Source organism: Eleutherodactylus coqui, chromosome 1 (genome assembly GCF_035609145.1).
Source record: "Eleutherodactylus coqui strain aEleCoq1 chromosome 1, aEleCoq1.hap1, whole genome shotgun sequence".
Taxonomy (NCBI): Eukaryota; Metazoa; Chordata; class Amphibia; order Anura; family Eleutherodactylidae; genus Eleutherodactylus; species Eleutherodactylus coqui.
Window position 1 is genome coordinate 391,474,287 of NC_089837.1, and position 21,084 is coordinate 391,495,370.

At 44.5% G+C, this 21,084-nt stretch overlaps 1 protein-coding gene across 1 annotated transcript in view; it reads left to right on the forward strand.

The window, feature by feature from the left end:
• RAB20 (RAB20, member RAS oncogene family) overlaps positions 1-19,912 on the forward strand; it is a 33,580-nt gene extending 13,668 nt beyond the window's left edge. Inside the window, exon 2 of the mRNA XM_066579846.1 lies at positions 18,785-19,912. Within this exon, the coding sequence (XP_066435943.1) occupies positions 18,785-19,296 (512 nt within the window). The 3' untranslated portion in view covers positions 19,297-19,912. The remainder of the gene's footprint in view (positions 1-18,784) is intronic.
• Positions 19,913-21,084: the final 1,172 nt, after the last annotated feature.

The following is a 21,084-nucleotide window of genomic DNA, read 5'->3' on the forward strand; positions in this document are numbered from 1 at the left end:
TCCATGGCAATCTGGTTGGACCAATTCGCAGCCCTAGTGGACCAAAAAGCCCCTAGGGAGGAGTTCGCAAGCGGCATCCCTCTGCTGCGAATGGCAACAGGGTTCCTGGCAGATGCTTCGATGGAAACAGTCCGCCTCGGAGCCCGCATGGCAGCCCTATCGAACACCGCCAGAAGGGCAGTGTGGGTGAAAGAGTGGTCAGGGGACGCAGCGTCCAAAAATAGGCTATGTACCCTACCGTTCCGGGGCGGGCGTATATTCGGACCAGACCTGGATCGTCTGCTGGAGAAAGCAGCTGACAAGAGTCACGGACTGCCTGCCACCAGACCACCCAAGAGACCCTTCACCCCTCATCCCTCGTCTACGTACGCCGGGAAGGGAAAGACCGGAAGATGGTCTTATCCAAAGGGCGGAAGGGGTAAGACTTTAACTTTTGTCCCTCAGCCCATACTTTCGGGCCCGGTAGGGGGTAGACTGACTCGCTGTGCCAATAGCTGGCGTAGTATTACAACTAATGAGTGGGTACTGCACCTAGTGGCGGAGGGGTACAGGATCGAGCTACTATCCCGCCCCCCGGACAGGTTTATGATAACCCCAACCCAGTCTCCAGGCCTAGAACAGGCTCTGTTGGAGGGCGTACGGAACCTGCAGGGTCTCGGCGCAATTATCCCAGTCCCTAAGAAGGAACAGGGAAAAGGTTTCTATTCCCCCCTCTTTCTGGTTCCCAAACCAGATGGCTCCCACCGCACCATTATCAATTTAAAACAACTGAATAAATTCATTGAATATAGGAGATTCAAAATGGAAACCATTAGAACTGCAACTCCTTTAATTGCCAGGGATAACGTAATGGCTACAATAGACCTTAAGGATGCCTATTTTCATATCCCTATTTACGCCAACTCACAAAAATTTCTGAGGTTTGCGCTGAGGGTAGAGGGGGAAATCCGCCACGTCCAGTTCGTCTGCCTACCATTTGGAATCTCCTCGGCTCCGCAAATTTTTTCCAAGGTCGTGATGGAAATGGTGGCCTTCTTACGAAATCAGGGTGTCATGATCATCCCCTACTTAGACGACTTCCTGTTGGTGGCAGATTCCCCGTCTGCTCTGAGATCACACTTAGAGTCCACATTGCAATTATTTAAGGAGCTTGGCTGGATTGTTAACGAGTCAAAATCCAACATGGAGCCAGAAACCAGGAAGAAATTCCTGGGTGTCATCCTGGATTCCAGTCTACAAAATTCGTCCCTTCCTCCCCTAAGAAAACATCTTATCATAGAGGAATGTTCCAACCTATATAAAAAACATAGGGTAACGATAAGAGACGCAATGCGGATCCTGGGACTAATGACTTCGTGCATCGGCGTGGTCCCCTGGGCCCAATTCCACAGTCGCGGACTCCAGTCACTAATTCTCCAGAATTGGGACAAGTTGCAGGCTTCGCTTGATCAGACAATCCCTATTTCTGCGGAAGCCAGAGCTTCACTCCGTTGGTGGGTGTCGTCGGACAACCTGTCTCAGGCATCCGATTGGAATTTGGACCCGGCCGTAATAATCACGACCGATGCCAGCGCCAAAGGGTGGGGGGCCCACTTTGAAGGCGGTTATGTACAGGGGGCCTGGGACGTTCACGAGAAAGCTAGCTCATCGAACTTTAGGGAGCTTAAAGCTGTATGGAAATCCCTGCGTAGCCTGCAAACACGATTAGTGGCGAAACATGTGAGGATCTTCTCAGACAATATGACAACAGTATCACTCATTCGCCACCAGGGTACCACCAGGAATCCTCCACTACAACGACTGGCGGGGCGGATCCTTCAATGGGCGGAAGGCACAACAAAGTCCCTATCGGCCTTTCATATAAGAGGAGCCGAGAACTCAGCCGCGGACTTTTTAAGCAGAAGTAAAGTGGACCCAGGAGAGTGGGAACTCCATCCAGAGGTGTTCAGCCTTCTTGTGGAGAAGTGGGGGGTACCAGAAGTAGACCTCTTTGCGTCAAGCGCAAACACCAAATGCCGGCTTTTCTTTTCCAGAGGCGCAGAGAAACAGGCCCTGGGCACGGACGCTCTCTCTCACCCCTGGGATTGGGACCTAGCGTATGCCTTTCCCCCTCTACCACTAATCCCGCTTCTGCTAAGGAAATTACTGCAGTCAACCCTAACAGTAATTTTTGTAGCACCATATTGGCCCAAAAGACCGTGGTTCCCCCTCCTGAGATCCCTGTCAGTGGGAGAGCCCTTCCACCTTCCAACAAGACCGGACCTACTGTCGCAGGGCCCTCTTCTTTACCCGGAAGTTCACAAGTTCAGGCTTACGGCCTGGAGCTTGAGCGGGTAAAGTTCCTAGGAAAGGGTCTTTCCCCTAAGGTTATTTCCACCATTAGCGAGAGCCTTAAACCCTCGACACACAAAATCTACTCCAAAGTCTGGAAAAAATTTTCGGAGTGGTTAGGCCAGGACATCCAGCAGCTGGATCAGCCAGACGTCCGGAAAATCTTAGATTTTCTCCAGGCGGGCCTGGATAAAGGTTTGAGTCCGAATACGCTCAAAGTCCAAATTGCGGCCTTGGGGGCATTCTTCGATCTCGCGCTAGCGGAGCACAGGTGGATTAGGAGATTTCTTAGAGGGGCGAGCAGATTACATCCATTCACACGGGCCACGGCACCACCCTGGGATCTAACCATAGTCCTTCAGGCCTTATGCGACCCCCCATTTGAACCGATTACGGATCTATCCATCGCCTGGCTGACATACAAGGTAGCCCTGCTTGTGGCAGTTACGTCAGCCAGACGCGTGGGGGAAATCCAGGCCCTCTCACGAAGGGCCCCATATATGACTATCCACCCGGACAAAATAGTTTTTTCTTTAGACCCATCCTTTCAGCCTAAAGTATTGTCAGATTTCCACAGGGGCCAACCAATAGTTATTCCAGCATTTTGCCAAAATTTCAAAAATGCAAAAGAACAAAAGCTCCATAATATAGACGTCAAAAGAGCGGTACTAGCGTACCTCGAGGCAACAGAAAGTTTCAGGAAGTCTGACAAACTTTTCGTTCAATTTCAGGGGCAGGCCAAAGGAAAGGCCGCTTCTAAAGATGCGATCGCCAGGTGGCTCAGGAGAGCCATCCAGGAGGCTTACAAGGCCAAGGGCATCCCCCCTCCAGAAGGATTGAAGGCCCACTCAACGAGAGCGGTGGCATCCTCTTGGGCGGAGAGAGCGCACGCATCGATTGAGCAAATCTGTAACGCAGCCACATGGACTTCAGGCCATACTTTCATCAAACATTATAGGCTGGACTTTAAATATAGTCAGGACGCATCCTTCGGTAGGAAGGTGCTCCAAGCCGTAATCCCTCCCTAAAAAGCCCATGCCACTTATTTGGTATTCCTCCAGCGTATGCTGTCATGATGTCATGGGGAAAACGGGAATTTTTTCTTACCGATAATTCCCTTTCTGGAAGACATCATGACAGCATACGGGCTTTTTCCCCCCCCTTACCAACATGGTTACCCTAGTTTGTCCAACACATGAGGTAATGTGTATGCTTTAACTTTGTTTTCTGAGGTGTGTGATGTCAATAAAAACACACCTTCTGGTTAAGTAACTGGTCACTGTGGTCATTTGGAACGCACTGGTGTTGGTGGAGGGGAGGTGCTTTTTATATTCTGCCTCTTCCTGTCCCTTCAGGTCAGCAGGTGAGCAACCTCCAGCGTATGCTGTCATGATGTCTTCCAGAAAGGGAATTATCGGTAAGAAAAAATTCCCGTTTTTATGGCAAAATAACTAAACTAGATATCGGTACTGTAGCGTTGGTTAGATAAACTTTTGGAATAATAACATACAGAATCACTTTATTAATTATCATAGTGAACGTACAATTAGGAAATATTCAGACATTAAGCTGTGGGTTTCTTTCTGCATAAATGCAGTTGATTCTCTAGAACTGCTGCAAAACAGCGGGATATTGGTGCAATCGCAGTAAGAAAAAAAAAAGGGGTAACATGACCTCTACATCCGAATATACCCTTCTTAAACATATTTGAAAACTACATGAACAGCAGTTCCCAAATAAATGCTGATTCAATAATAGGAATATATTATAACATTATGGTCTATGTAGTTCCCTAATATGTAAGGTCAGCAGTCTAATGACACAGTACGTAATTCGGGCAGGATTACAGGTAGTCTAAGTGTTTGGGCCTTGTCTATTGTGGGCTATAAGACTTGTTTTTACAGCATTGGAAGTTAGGCTGTATTAGATGGCTGTATGAGAGCTGCGCCGAAATACATCAGGCGGAACGTACAGCGAGTAGCACACAGACACCTGTCCTCGTGTTGTCTTATATTCACAGACCCCGCATAGTGCAATCCGAGGAGGAGCAGAAGTGTTGCAGATAAGTAGGAAAAATTGCAGAGGGGGTTGAAAAAAGCAAATCGAAGTTTGTTCGTTTTTTTTTTTTTTTCTCTATAGTGTATTTGTATAAAAAAAATGAAATGTTAGATGAGCCGCAGAGTGCTGACCTAAACTCTCCACCAAATGTCACCAATCTACGCAGGCCGATTATCATTCAGATTCCCATGCTCCCGCAACCTTTCCCCAATGTCAATTGCGGAAGGGCCACGGATCGGATGGCTTCCATTGACTTCAAGAGAAGCTGTCCACGTGGAATCCGCTTAAAAATAGAACATGCTACGATATTTTTTATTTTTTTTTCCTACGCAAGTGGAAAATCCCAATTTATTTCCACTCGTGTACAGGAAAAAGTAGTCTTCTGTACCATGTTATGGATGGTATTTGCTGCAGAATCCGGAGGCAGACGCCCGCTCCTGATTCCGCAATGCAAATATGCCCGTGTGCAGCCGGCCTAACTAACATCCTCAAGCCCTTTTCCATGTCAGTTGTAACCAGTAGTTTCCCATCTAGTATGTAATTGTGATATGTGTTTCTGTTCCCTTGTGCATAACCCTACATTTATCAGTGTTTAACTCCATTTGCCACTTTTCCGCTCAAGCCTTTAACATCGCCAGATCAGTTTGCAACCTTTCAATATACTCTCTTCTATTAAAGGGGTTTACTGAGACATTCACTATTTATGACCTGTTCTTCGCACAGACCATCAATAGTTGATTGTCGAGAGTCCACCCCTTCAGGAACCCTGGCAGTTGGTTGAAACCCGGGCCGCTGTCAAAAGGTGCTAGAAGCAGATGGCACTGTTACCATTGAAGCCATCCGGTTTGCTACATTGAATTGTTTAGGAGCTGTGCCTCCAGTATCAAATCAAGCCTCCATATTATGGACAGTGCCATGTGTTAATTGGTGAGATCCCAAGTGGCGGACCCCACTACTGATAACCAATAGTTAATGTCCTGGATGACCCATTTAATTTATACCATTTTGTATCGTTTGCAAATTTTTGGTCTTGCAGTACAATCCCACTATGAAATTGTTAGAGTACCTTCCCTTCTGCTCCATTGGCCGCTCCTTCTGGCAGCTGCATTTAGTGCTATATGGGTCCGTTTTCAGCTGCCGAAAGCTCTGAAGTGAAAGCGCAGGTACTTGATAATATATTAGCACCCTTCTCCTCTGGTTATTTTGTATAGTGCCAACTTATTCCGCGGCTCTTTCTAATCAGTGCAGCTAATTTTGTTTATTAGCCCCCCAGCAAGTTGCGTACTCATTTTATTGACTTTGGAAGGATGGAAGGCTGAGTCAACCTCAAGCCATATACCTGAACCAAGCACCTTCACATCATGGGTGACAGCATTCTGTTGCCTTAAACTGTCCGCGCCACATGAGGCCTCTATGATGTACGTGTAAATTTGGGTGGATGGGCGAGACTAGTAGCGACACATGGATAAGCTGGACTCGTCTCTTGCTTGGGAGCTGTAGGAACTAGCTGTAAGTTCTTAACCACTGTACATCACCTTTTGTAAGTGACGGACTACTGTAGTTAGCATGTCTTTCTCCACTTTATGCTACCATCGGTGAGTACATGACGTGCTCTCTTTATAGAGGATGGGGCCCAATACTGACAATTTGTGGTACCCTACCGGTAATTGTGACCCAATGAGAGTATATACCATTAATAATAACCACCCTTTGCTTTCAGCGGGTCACCTACTTTTAGTCCATACGCTTAGCTTATAGGGCTAAAGGTAGGTTGCAGATTCCCTTTATTTCCCTTGGAACACTGAGGTGTATGGCCGTCGGGACCCAGATCTTGGACTGTTTTAATCCTTTTAAGATACTAATGACCTTTAATGGAGAGTTTACTTCAATCACTCAGTATTTCACTTTCCTGTGTGAATACCGTAGCGTAAGGCCTCCTGCACACGGTCGGATTTGCATTGTGAAATCCAGAGCAGGATTCTGCCTCCGGATTCTGCTGCAAATCCAGCCTATATAGCATGCTATGAGAAAACGTGATTTCCTGCTCATGAGCGGAAATCGTTCGCACTTTTTACCGCTCACAGGTGAGAAGATGTGTTTCAAGGACATGCTTAAAACTGTGGGCGTTGAGAATTAACCCAATTGTCTGGGGTAGAACATTCCAGAGAATTGGTGCCGCTCTACAGAAATCTAAAAGACAAATATATGGAAAGGTTTGACTTAAAGGCTACTGATAACTTTCCTATGCGGGATAGACCTGGAACGAACAGCATATATGTATTGTTTATAGTGAAATGAACACACATTCCACATAAGTAGATTCTTAAAAAAATTTCCTATACTTGTGGAATAAACAGGCTATACATAGATTTTTTTTTTGTGTGTGTGATGTACATATTCCACATAAATAGATACTTGCTTGATAGATGTGGAATAAACAGGATATATGAATGTGTATATAGTTTTATAGTAGAATGAAGACCTATTCCACATGAGTAGATACCCAATTACTCTCATGGGCCTGATACACATGGAATGAACAGGCCATATGAAACGTCTTATAGTGGAATGAACACATTTCACAGAAGTGGATGCCTAATACATTTTTCTTGTGCTTGGTAGTCATAGAATGAACAGGATATATCTATACTTTACAGTTTAATGGCCACATTCACATGGAATGAACAGAATTTGTGTATAGGTTATACACCTATTCCATGTAAATAGCTGTGTATGCAGTTTCCTTTGCTTGTTAGAAATGGAATGAATAGGATATATTCTAGTTTATATTGGAATTAATACAATTTTAGCTTACGTAGACCTTATTATAATTTTGCTGTGCCTGATTGACAAGCAATGAACCAGATAGAACTGTGCTTTATAGTCAAAATAACACGTATTCATCACATGTGGATCTGGACTGGTCTGGGTATATATGCAGTGTTATACTTAACCCCTTAATGACACGGCCTATTTTGGCGTTGAGGACCAAGCGTTTTTTGGTATTTTTCCATCTCCATTTCTCAAAAGCCATACCTTTTTTATTTTTCCGTGGATGCAGCCGTATAAGGGCTTGTTTTTTGTGTGGCGAGCTGTAGTTTTTATTGCTGCCTTGTTTGGGTACATAGCCTATATCGTAAAACTTTTATATATATTTTTTTTTTTATGATAACAGGGAGAGAAAACGCATCAATTCTGCCATAGATTTTCTTTTTTTGTTTTACAGCGTTAATCATGCAGCATAAATGACACACTACATTTTTTCCTGCGGGTCGGTACGGTTACAACGATACCAAAATTGTTATTTTTTTTTTTTTAGGTTTTTACACTTTTTTGCAATAAACCCCCCCTTTTTTTTGGAAATCTTTTTTTTTTTTCTCTATAGCTGCATTCAAAGTCCTGTAGCTTTTTTATTTTTCTATGTACAGAGCTCTATGAGGGCTTATTTTTTGCGAGACGAGCTGTAGTTTTTATTGGTACCATTTTGAGGAATGTACGGCTTTTTTGATCACTTTTATTGCATTTTTTTGGAGACAAAATGCTAAAAAATGAGCATTCTGCCTTTGTTTTTTTTTAACGCTTTTTGTCGTACAAAATAAAAAGCGTATTCAACTTTTTGTACATGTCGTTACGGACGCGTCAATACCCAATATGTGGGGTTTTAATTTGTTTTTCCCTTTTTTTATGCTAATATTAGAAAAAGCATAAAAAAAGGTTGTGTTTTTTTACATTTTTTTTTTTTTTTTACATTTTTCTTTTTTTTACGCTATTTGAGTCCCTCTGAGGGACTTGCAGCACTATGCCTATGATCGCTGTCATAAGGCATGGCAGAGCTACTGCTCTGCCATGCCTTATCGCTTATACAGCGATTATAGGCAATACAGGACGCCAGTGTCTGGCGTCCTGTTGCCATGGTGACAGGCCAGGCTCTCGCGATGACATCGCAAAAGCCGGCCGGAGACACAGAGGGAGTGCGCTCTCTCTGTGAACTCTTTCCCTGCCGCGATCTACTTAGATCGCGGCAGGGAAGGGGTTAACAGCGGGACACCGGCTGTAACTGACAGCCGGCTCCCGCTGCGGGATAGCGCGGGATCTTATGTGATCTCCCGCTATCCCCAGGACGTACCGGTACGTCCTGTTGCGGGAAGTACCAGGCTCCCAGGACGTACCGGTACGTCCTAGGGCGGGAAGGGGTTAAATACACAATTGTTCATAAGGGCTAATGCCTACGGATGGATTATCGCTGTGGAAATCGCGGCCAGTAACCGCCACGAATTTCGCAGCAATGACTCTCCATAGACATGCTATGTAAAGCAATTCTCCCATGCCCACGTGTGGAAATCAACTGTGATTTTTTTTCTTTTTTTTTATTTATTTTTTTCTTTCTGTTCACGGGGGAGAATCGTAGCATGGTCTAATTTGGTCCATCTTACAATACTTCCACTGTGAGCACAGCGGAAGTACCGCGGGAAATCCCATCACCAACCACCGCCGGCGCGTCAGGCGCTGGACTGCACATGCTCACCGGCAGAGATTCTCGCCGCAGATCCATGGAGGTGAGTATGGGGTATCTGGGTGGCGCCGGATCTGATTTCGCTGCGATATTCCGCAGTCTGAATCTGACCCAGCATGAGGCCTTATGAAAATGTGTTTTTTTTTTTTGTGTTTTTTTTGGTAGGAACTACAAAAAGTCCCTGTTCATTCCAGGTCTATCAAGCACTGGAGGTGGATATGTATTAATTCCAATATAACCTATACATAGATCCTGTTTAAATATATTTCATGCTAAAAACAGTCTATTCTTATATGGAATATCTACTTATGTGAAATATCTGTTAATTCTGGTATATCCTGCCCATTCCAGGTCTGTCTTGTACAGGAAAAGTATTAGGCACCCACTTCTATGGAATATGTATTCATTACATTTTAAACTGTACGTAGAGTCTGTTCATTTATCATATCTCTTGTCTGTTCCATGTATATTAGGCACCTAGTTATCTGGGGTTGGTGCTCAGCTCAATAAAAACTGTACATCTATCCTCTTCATTCCACATCTATGAAGCAAAGAAAATATTTTAGACCTCCTTTTATCTGGAATATCTTTTCATTCCACTAAGTACCACACACACACACACACACACACACACACACACACACACACACACACACACACACACACACACACACACACACACACACACACACACACACACACACACACACACACACACACACACACACACACACTAAAACGATTAGGCATCGACTTGTTAGGAATAGATGTTCGTTCCACTATAAATGACATATATTCTGTTCATTCCACTATAATGCCCAGTACACATACCTGTCCTGGGTTCATGCTGCCATTGGTGTGGGTGGTATGAACATGGCGACTGCCTGAGTTCTCTAATGGCCCCCGCCTTTACTGGACCTCTGGCTGCTATAGAGCAGTCTTGGCTCCATAATCGCTTCCCACATTTGTGTAAGTTATGTCAGAAAGTGGTTAAAAGCCACTTGAATAACATAGTGCCTGGAGTATTCTGGTATTGATGTATCTTGTCACCACTGGAAGCTTAGCAGTTTGACAGGGCTTGGCTGCAGGAACACCCCTCTCACACCCATAGTTCCCGATTGGCTGAAGTCAGTAAGGTTCTAGCAGGAGCGTGTGTAATGACACTTGCCAGCCCTGGAGGGTTAGGGATTGTTTTTCTGTTTAGGATTACATTATTAGTTGTAAATACTTCCATGTTACACCTGTAACATAGAAGCATTTACAGTTAATAATTTAAGGCTAATGTTACGGTATCCTACCCACCGGTACGCAAGCCTGGGTTGCTCTAGAACTTACCCGCAACCCCCTGTCCCTGCCTACTTGCCTCCACTCCTTGCTAACCCCAGGCGGGCAACTGGGCGGCGGTCCGTACTCTCACTAGGGACCAAGAGGGGACACTGGCGTGCCAAGATGGAACAAGGTAGAATACCGACAGGATGGGCAGATGATACAACCAACAGAAAAATACAAGCAGACCAAGGCAGATGGGAGAACCTGGCAGATATAACAGAACAAGCTGACACGCTGGAGACCAACAGAGACAGGATGCTAGCACGCTTAAAGAAACCAAATAACTGGCAGTGAATGCAGGTCACTGCCTGCCTTAAAAACACAAGCCTCCACCCAGGGGTGGAGGGAGATAGACACTCCCACAGCACCAATTTAAAAGGTGCTGATGCACGGAGCTGACTACAGGTGCGCGCGTGCATGGCGCCGCCCGGACACGCGAGCACGCGTGCGCAGCGCACCAACAGCTCCACGCCAACCAGCCACCCACGCCCCCCGCAGCCAGACAACCAGCCGGGGGGGGGACACGCGCCCAGACCGCGGGACCCAGCGCCCCGCCGCCCCGGGAGGACCCACAGCCGCCGCACGGTAACAGCTAACGGCAAAACAATCCCTAACCCTAACAGGGCTGGAAAAGATCAATACACACAATGAAGCAATCAGTTTCCCCGTACCAGCTGCCCTACTTTCATCTCCCCTGCTCAACTGGTAGCCGCCACCTTCGCTGACTGTGTGATGCTAATGGCACTGCAGGAATTCCCCTGCAGTGAGGCCGTCCCTCCACTCCCTCACTGCTCCGGCTGTGTGTCTGCTGCCGCCCCCGGCGCTCCCAGCCTTGCCGCTGTGGTCCTTGACGGACTGCACTCTCCTGCCGCTGCTCCGGAGAGAAGGGAGATAGACAGCCAGGGGCAACAGCAACAGGGAGGTAACATCAGGGCCGGGGAGCTAACATAATGGCCGGGGAAGAGACTGCGAACACGCGCAGCGGGGAGCCAGGGAGAGTGACACCAGCAGCGGGGAGGTTAAATTAGGGCCGGGACCTGAGACAAGAGAATAATACTGGCATGCAGGGGAGGCATTTCTGCAGCCAATGAGGTATAGGGAGCGTCACCAGCCTGTCACTCTTGTCTCCACCACTACTTTCTGGTGGTGACAAGGTACAATAATACCCAGTATTCTGATGCTATGTCAAGAACATATACAGGCTAGGCAATAGTTGACCCGAGCAGAGTTTATGACCCAGAGCTGCCAGGCCGGAGTACTTACCAGTGAGCCATACCCAGATCCCGTGTTCTGAAAAACTGTATCCTCATAGGGCAGCCGCTAATGCAACTGTAGGTGCTGAGTGTCTAGTGCCATAGGCTCTGCTCATCATGTAAGCCATGCCAAAAGAGAGAGAGATTTGCCTGCACTTACAAAAGCAGGCTGGTTGCACATTACTGTATGTGGGACTATGTGCTGTCTGTTTATCCACAGACAGCACCCAGCCCCATAATAGGCCTATGAGGCTATGCACATTCCTTAGTCGGTGACTTTTCTAAACTACCATCCTCCATTTGTCTTCTACCCAGCGGTAAGGCTCGTGTCCAGACCACAGGCTGATCTCATGCCCAGCATTTCTTCCACTCTCCACTGTATTCTCTTTATGCAGTTCCAATGCATATTGCTAAATACACTTATTCAGAAGAATAAGGGCTCATGTCCACGGGGAAAATAGGATTTAGGATCCGCAGCGGATTTCCTGCATGCGGATCCGCATCCCATAGGGATGCATTGACCACCCGCGGGTACATAAATACCCGCGGATTGTCAATAAAAGTGATTTTAAAAAAAATGGAGCATGAAAAAATCTGGACCATGCTCCATTTTCATGCGGGTCTCCCGCGGGGACGGCTCCCGCGGGCTTCTATTGAAGCCTATGGAAGCCGTCCGGATCCGCGGGAGACCTAAAATAGGAATTTAAAGCATTTACTCACCCGCAGCGGACCGCGAAGCTCTTCTCTTCCTCACGGCCGCATCTCCCTTGCTTCGGCTCGGCGGATGTGCCCGGCGCATGCGCGCGGCACGTCGACGACGTGCCGGCGACGTGCCGCCGGCGTCAGGAATTCATCCGCCGGCCGAAAATGAAGATCCGGCCGTGAGGAACAGCTGATCTTCGCCGTCCGCGCCGGAAAGGTAAATGCTTTAAATTGCTATTTTCGGCGCTCATGTCCGCGGGGCAGGAGGGACCCGCTGCAGATTCTCCATGTAGAATCTGCAGCGGATCTGATTTTCCCCGTGGACATGAGGCCTTAGACTATGGGCAGCCATTTGGTTTACGCTGGGTCCACTCTGCTTTTTTTTAAAGAATGTTGTAGGTGTTAGAAAAAGTGGGGAAGTGCTTGATAAATGTTTATGATCGGTGCTCTTTTGACCATTTTGACCTTTTTAAATTTTAAATCCCCGGCTGCTGAGAGAACTACACTACACTGCTGGGGACCAAGCAGAGAAATCGCACCTGAGCCCTAAAAATCGTTGCAGGGGTTGCCAGCAGCCAATTGCTTTCAATAGGACTGCCGGCAGCAGCTTTGGCCCCATTGAATGCAATGGGAGAACATTGCGATCCTCTGCCATAGCTGTGACAGCTATGAAGGGGATTCTTTACTCCTCACGGGGATTCCCCTTGTCACTGAACACTGACAGTGCTGTCACAGAGTTCAGTGACAAGGGGACGTCCCACGGGAAATATTGACGTGCAGCACGGACCTACGGTACACGCATGTCCTATGTTTTGCAGGTCAGTGCGTTTGCACGCCTGTAAAACACGGACATGTGAACACACCATAGGGAACCAATGGTTCTAATAGGCACGTGGTTTTGTGCGCACCTATGTACACACACGCTCGTGTGAATGCACCCTTACTGCTAGAAGTTACTTGTCATGAAAGGAGTCTGTCATAACCTTTTTGAGACCCATATACTACTATGGGGCTCAAAGGTGCAGGAATGGAGGTTTGGGTAGCTGTGCCCCATTCCTGAGCTGTGTCCCTGCAAAGCTGACATGTTCACACAGCTGCATTCTGTTCATTCGGTTCTGTGTGAGCTCTCCTGTAGAGATAAGTGGGAAAGTGCATGTGCACAGCCGCCTGACGAATGTGAAGTTGTGTGCGTGTGCCAACTTCATGGAGACACAATGCTGGAACAGGGCACCCCGTGATTCCCTTCAGTTAAAGGGGTATTCGGCAGACTGCAAAATTCTTAAAATTTCTCTAGCGTTTCCACTTGTTCCAAACATCCAGCTAAATCCTCAAACTGAACTCCAGTACATTATTTATTTTACATATATTCTTTTTGGCCGACCTGCGCCCCCACTGCTTTCCAGACCGCTTCACATTTTCACGTTTTTATCTACAATGGCCACTGGGGAGTATAAAGACATCTCCCACAATGCCCTATCACTGATGAATGCTCATTCATGGCTGTACAAACTGTGTCGTCATTACAGAATGTGAGCAGCCTGACCAGTAACACGGCGGATCGTACAGGACGTGACCGTTGGATACCAATGCAGAACCAAGTAGTTGGGGCAGGTGGGGGAGCACAGAAAGCAGTATCTCTGCAGCTTTGTAAAACCAGTTCTAACATTCTATTTCAAAATGTCATGTTATCGCCTTCTGTAACGTGTAACTTTCCCTTTGAATTGCCGGAATACCTAGAATCAGCATGCCTTGTATTTCTGTGGGCAGTCTATATAAATGTCCGCCTTCCTTCTGCACGGTCTATAGGTGATTGTTCCTGGCATTAGGGTGGGAGAGCCGGCACACTGTTCTCTCGGCTTAAACCCTACGACGCTGATGAATGAATACCTGGAATTGTTGTGGTAGTTAATTAAAATCAGCAGATTAGTAAAGCTGTAAATGCTGTGGAATTTCAGAGCAGAAAATCCACAATAACCAAATTCACACTAACATCGTTTGGTTTTGCCGCGGCTTTCTGCATTACAAAGGCATAGATTGTCTTGCTGCAGATTTCGAGTGAAATTTTACTGCTCTTTGTGGAAGAGAGTTGCTAAAGTTACATTTGTGCACATAGCTTGTAGAACGTTTGCAGCCTAAGGCTACTCACACGTGTTCACAAAGCCATGTCCAAAACCTTTTCGAATGCATGCTACATTTTTGACAGCGGTACTTAACGCACCCTACCATTGTGATGGGTGATGAGATGCGCTAAAATGCACGAAAATCGCCGTGTTTGAGTGCTCGTCTCTGAGGCCCCATTGTACTGAGATTAGCGCAGCACTTCAAATGCCATATTAATTGCAGGAAAAAGCGGGCTGTGTGAGAGTGGTCTTAGGAAGCTAGTGCTCCTAGCGGTTCTCTGCTGCAATACGCCGATTGCAGTTCACATTTGGGCTCGTCTTATTGTTTGAATTGATGAATCGTTGTGCCTGTTGCAATCAGCGGTGCTCTGTCTGGGTTTTGCGGCGGAGAATCGTTGCATGTGCGTTCACACAGGCTGTATATGCTGTAGATTTTCCATAGCTAACCTGCAACAGGTGCAGAATTCCCATGATTATACTCTTTGCATAGCAAATAATTGACATGCTGTAGATTTAAAATACGCCGGGTAATTACACGTGGCGATGCCGAAATGATAAAAGTGACTTTGGACGTTGCACTAAGATACAATCTGGATGGGAGTGTCTGATCTCCCTGAGGAGGAACAAATAGCGTTAGCTAGACCGTTATATGTAGCGCGTAAATGGATTGCACAACACTGGCGTTGTGAACACTCCCAATACCAAGTTTTTGTGGGTTCTTTCAATTAGCTGTTGACATGGGAAAAGGCAGTATATATTAAAAGAAAGGCGGGCCCAATGTCCACAGGCAGATTTGATTTGCATAACCTGAGCGGGGTACCCGCAAATCAAGCTGCCCATAGGGATGCATTAGCGTCCACAGGACAGTAAAAAGCATGCAGATGTGTGTTTTTTGTTTGTTTTTTCTTATCCGGCGTGTGGATCGCACACGCAGGAAGAAACTGTAGCATGCTCTTTTTTTTCCTGTGGATCCCGCACGGACGGCTTCCATTGAAGTCAATGGAAGCCTTCTGATCCGCTGATGTCTTAGGCCGGCTTTACACTATTAAGAAAATTAATGAAAGATTTGTATGTTGCAAGACGCACAAATATGAACCCCGTTCTTTTGAATGGGGCCGTATACATCAGTGATGTTTTCCTGCATGGCACTGCAATGCTCTGCGGGAAACAAATCGCGGCATGTTCTAGCTGGTTGTGTGATCTCTCATTGCAGTGCCCATTGTTTTCAACGGGGCTGATGGCAGCAGAGCCGGCCCCATTGAAAGCAGTGGGAGAAACTCTACGATCCTGTGACAGCCGCGCTGGAGGATCCCTGCGTTTACAAAGTGATGCGAGGCTCTTTTCCCATGAAAACACCTTGCATCCCTGGGGATTTCACATGGTGGGAAGCGCAATATGGGGGCGGGATTCATGGCCCCATATCGCGCTCGCCTGTGTGAACTTAGGCCCCCCTGTACACGGGCGAGGCGGAATAACGCTAGCAATATTCCGCCGCATGGGAGAAAACTAATAGTTCTCTGCGGTGAGCCTATCTGACAGATAGGATCACCGCGGAGAATCGCTATAATTCTCCACTCATGGACAGGGAACTGCACTTTCCATAGCAACACTATATGGAAAGCGTGCACTGCGTTACCCACGGCCGGATTATCTCCATAAGTAGCTCAATGCACTATCGTGCGTGGACAGGAGCCCTTAGCCTTATGGTGCTATTTTCATTGTTGGACCTTGTATACCACCTCCTCAGGTCCATAATAGTCCAAAGAACACCACGACTACTGCAGTTGCTACATTTGGAACTTATTGATATAAATTATGACCATCTGCACTAATTTCTGTGTAGTTTGGATATCAGTAGGGAGTAAAAGGGAGATCGGAGTTGACAGGTTAGGGTCTTTGTTTTTTTTTGAAAAAAAAAAATGTAATAAAATTATTCAATCAAACCAAAATAAATGCAGGGTATGTCATTTTCTGTTGCATTTTTCTGCACCAAGCGGACAAGATTTGTTAAGCCTCATCTACATTGTTTGTACTATAAATGCTGCAGATTTTTTTTTTTAATAGAGAGTAAATTTACACTTCGTGTGAACATATCTGTTGGCTGATTCTAGCCAATAATGCATGTATTTTATTCCAGAACATTTCTCTTAGACTTCCAGATTCAGTGCCATTAACATCATAAATGTGCCTAATACTGACATGCTTTATACTACTCACATATTCTGCATACCAAGTCAAGTCTTCCCACTTCTGTAAAAATCCAGCATCCCACTGGCCTATTAGACCAATAGCTTCTTTGTTATCGCCATGCACGGTCTTCATGATGTACGTGGGGCAGTAAAATTATGGTAATACAGACCTAAAGTTCCAAAAGTTTGTATATCGGTCCTCAAAATTACCATTTTAAATAGTTCTATCTTTGCACTCAGCTGATATATTGCTGGATTACCAGAAGCAGTTCATGCTATTATAAATGGGGGCTTTGATGATTCAGTTTTCTATTAATGCCGTATTTAGCTGAAAATGGTTACTACAAAAAATAAGCACTTGAAATTTTTTTTCCTAATTTTAACATTAAAAAAAAAATTTTGAGTTGTGGCATCCATAAGAGTCCAATCCATTAAAATAATGTATTATTTATCCTGCATGGTGACCACTAGAGATGAGCGAGTATACTCGCTAAAGGCAATTGCTCGAGCGAGCATTGCCTTTAGCGAGTATCTCCCCCGCTCGAGACTGCAGGTTCGGGTGTCGGCAGCGGGGGAGAGTGGGGCGGAACAGAGGGGAGATCTCTCTCTCCCCCCCCCCCCCCCCCCCCCCCACTCCCTCCTGCTGACAGACGCTACTCACCGCTCCCCCACGCCGGCACCCGAACCTGCAGTCTCGAGCGGGGGGAGATGCTCGCTAAAGGCAATGCTCGCTCGAGCAATTGCCGTTAGCGAGTATACTCGCTCATCTCTAATGGCCACCGTAAGAAGACAAAATAGACAACACCAGAATAGCAGGGGGTTTTGGTTGGCCAGTCTCCTAGCAAAAAAAAAAAAAATCATAAAACTATCAAAGTCCTACGTAACCCAAAATGGTGGCAATTTAAAAATGCAGATTGTTCAAAAAAAATAACCCTTCACACAACCCCACTGATGGAAAAATGTATAAAACGCTATGGTGGTCAGAAGATGGCGATAGAAACTCATTTTTAAAATCTTTTGTCGTTTCAAAAATAATATATGGAAAAAAATTAAAACCTATTTACATTAAAGGGTATGTTTCATCAGACTGTTAAACATAATTAAATTTTTTTTTATATATATATTTTTTTTAGATAACACAGGATTCAGCATTCACAATTAGTGTGACCATTTCCCCCGATCAATGAACAAGGTCACAGAACATGCCTAGAACAGTCTCCCATAGGGGTCAATGGGTCCCCTCCTGTCCAGTATGTTAATGGTACATAAAGCTACTGTAAAGTATATCCCTTCAACCCCTTAATGACACAGTACAGACAGTTATGTCCTACGCGGTCGGGTTCAGGAGTCAGCTGTAAGAAGCAACTGGCAACAGCTGCCATCAAACTCATGCTGATCACAACTGTTATCCCTTTAACTGCCATCAATTCTGACAGCGGCATTTAAATGCCCCGCTCAGAATTCAGGAGTTCCAAATGGCCCCCAGTGATGAGATAGAGGGTCATAGTTGTCATGGAAGCCAGGGTTTTCTGAAGGCCCCAAGGGCTACCATTGCAGATTGCCTAACAAGACATGCCTGTGAAGTGGCTTTATGGATTGTGGTATAATGTATACATCATACTGCAGGGGCAATCAAATCATCGCACATTCTGGTCCCCTATGGGGACTAAAATAAAAAACAATCTGTTTTAAAAATTCTTATTACATTTTTTAAAATTATTTTTTTAATAAGTTCAAATAACTTTTTCTATATTTCTAATTTTAAAAAAAGAAAACGATTTGGTATTGGTGCGTTCATAAAAATCTGATCTATCAAAGTAATGTGTTATTTACCCCATAGGGTGAAAATCAAAGAAGAAAACTAATTCCTAATGACCCATAGAATATAGTTTGTTTTTGCTGCAGTGTAGCTGTTTACACCCATAGATGAGCATTTTTATGCTTGCCTAAACAAGACTTTTTCAGCCAATGAATGAATGTTTTGAATGAGTTGATCGCTCGTCCTTGTATACAATCCGAATGAGCATTCATAGGCATGTTCAGGCCTGATAATTGGCCCATGTAAAAGAACCTTAAATCATTTAAAAGCAGTACCAGAAATTCCACATGACTTCAAGGTTTGTGACAAAACCCGCAGTAAAAATAGCCCTTTGAACTAGTTTGGCAGCTTTGTGAATAGTTTACTTGTAGTGAAAATGATGAGGCTGCCAATGAGGTAACGGCCAGAGTACAAGAATGTTGTTACCGGAGTCTTGCAGACTTTCACTGTTTGTTTTCCTTCTGTTTTAGGGAGGGAACAGTTCCATGGATTGGGCTCTATGTACTGCAGGTCTGCTTCTGTTATTATCTTGACTTACGACGTTTGTAACATGCAGAGTCTGGTGGAGCTGGAGGACCGATTCCTGGACCTGACGGACACCGCCAGTGACGACTGCATCTTTGCTGTAGTGGGCAATAAAATCGACCTCACTGATGACCTTGAAGCAGCAGAATCTGATGGAGAAAGGCTTCGTAGAGGTAGTGCTACTAAACTTCGTAAACAGGTTCATACCGAAGATGCTATTGCTCTGTACAAAAGGATCATGAAGTATAGAATGGTGGATGAAATCCATGCTCCAGCTGCAGACAAGATGTGCTTTGAAACCAGTGCAAAAAACGGATACAATGTCGATCTCCTGTTTGAAAGTGTATTCAACATGGTTATACCACTGATTGTAAAGAAGAAAGCAAATGGACCAGATGATACAGTCAACCTGGCACAGAACCATCATGTAAAAAAGGCAAAAAGTGGCTGCTGTTAACCTGGTTTCTTGATGGTCCTGTCCAACTGGTTGGATTAGGCAATTTTGGTATAACAGCCGTTCTGTACTGTCAAATGTTGGATACATATACGGTATCCTTAAAACAAGCAGAAATTTGCACTAAAATAAAATGCCAAATTGTACTTTACTAAACAACTACCTACTAGTCTTTCAAATAAATCTCTACACTCGGGTTCCTTAAGCACTGCCTTTATAGCTCTCAAACATACAAAGATCATTTTAATGGTTCTGTTATGTTCTTGCTTAAGTCAAGGAACTTGAGCCGGTTTACTGCAGTTATTTATAAAATTCTGTTAATGTTCCACTGCATAAAAAATTCATCTGGAAATCTTTTCCTCACTCTGACTTGATTCAAGAAGTTTCATATCTGTGTTCAAGAAGTAACTTCATTTTGAAAAGATACTTTTGAAGATAAATTGTGTCCATTATGATTATTCAGAAATGATACTAATGTAATGTATTTTTGTAATGCTATGAATGTATATACATATATGATGTATAATTATATATAAATTATGACCATCATAACTGATGTGATTTGTCACTAATCTGTATCAATGACTGACTTAATATTAAATTCAAGAGTTTTCTTACCTACGTCTATTTTCATTGTCTTGTGATTGCTGCAGCAAAGGCTGAAGTCCTAAATATTTAGAGTTTTTGTATATAACCTTGAAACATACCAACTGTCTAATAAAGAACACCTGTAGCTATATAATGAGCTAGAATCCGTGTCCGACTAGAATATATTCAGTAATTATGTCTCTTGCTGTTTTATTATAACCTATTTTAGGAAATTTCATAAGGGGGGCGCTTGTAGATGTTTTGGATAAATGTAACAAACAGTTGTTCCATTGGTTAAGCCAGAGTTACAATGTGATGTAGAGGATGTGTCCCTATTAGGGCTCCTGCCCACTTGCATTTTTTTAACACTGCATTAATGCAGTTTTTTGTTGGTTTTTTTTTTAAATATTTTTCCAACCACATTGGATTTTGAGTTTAAAATGCCAAATCCAGAAGCGGACATGAACACAATAGTCTTCAGCATGAGTTCCCTTTTTCTGATCCAGAATATAGTCAGGTGTTGTGGTCAACTTGTTACGAAAGTCTGTCCTTTTGCAAGAGTCACAAGATTTCTCCAACATTCATGAATTTAAAAACAAAACTTTTATATTAGCATCCTTAAACATCCGCATACAAGCAGATGGGGAAAAAAAGGAGAACGATTTACATGTTTCAATCCCCACAAACTGGGCTCTTCCTCATGTCATTTCCAACCCAATACCTCTGGTTAATAAAAGATAAAATTTTAAAATAATTTTTGTTAACATTAGAAAAACACATCTTTATAAAGCAGTAATCTCTATAAATAAGAAATATTTACCTATTCTACACATGGTTGATAAGCTTAAGGGGATATTATAAGCAGGTTGTATCTTTTCTGCGTAAGTATATGACTATAGGAAATTTCCTTTCTCTTTCAGTTCTAGAAAGGTCTAATATTACGGCTAGCTACTAAGGGTTCATATAGATATAGCATGTCCATTTGTAGATGTTGCAAGAATATGTTGCCCAGTAAGATGTGTTTTTCTAATGTTAACAATAAGAATATTGTGCATTCCAAGATGCACCAACCTCGTGCGAATATGAACTCCATTCTTTGAATGGACTTATACAAATGAGCAATATTTTCCAATCTCCCATTGATTTCAATGAGACCTTAAATACATTGCAGGGTTCTCACATTCTGTGTGATGTGAGGTTTCC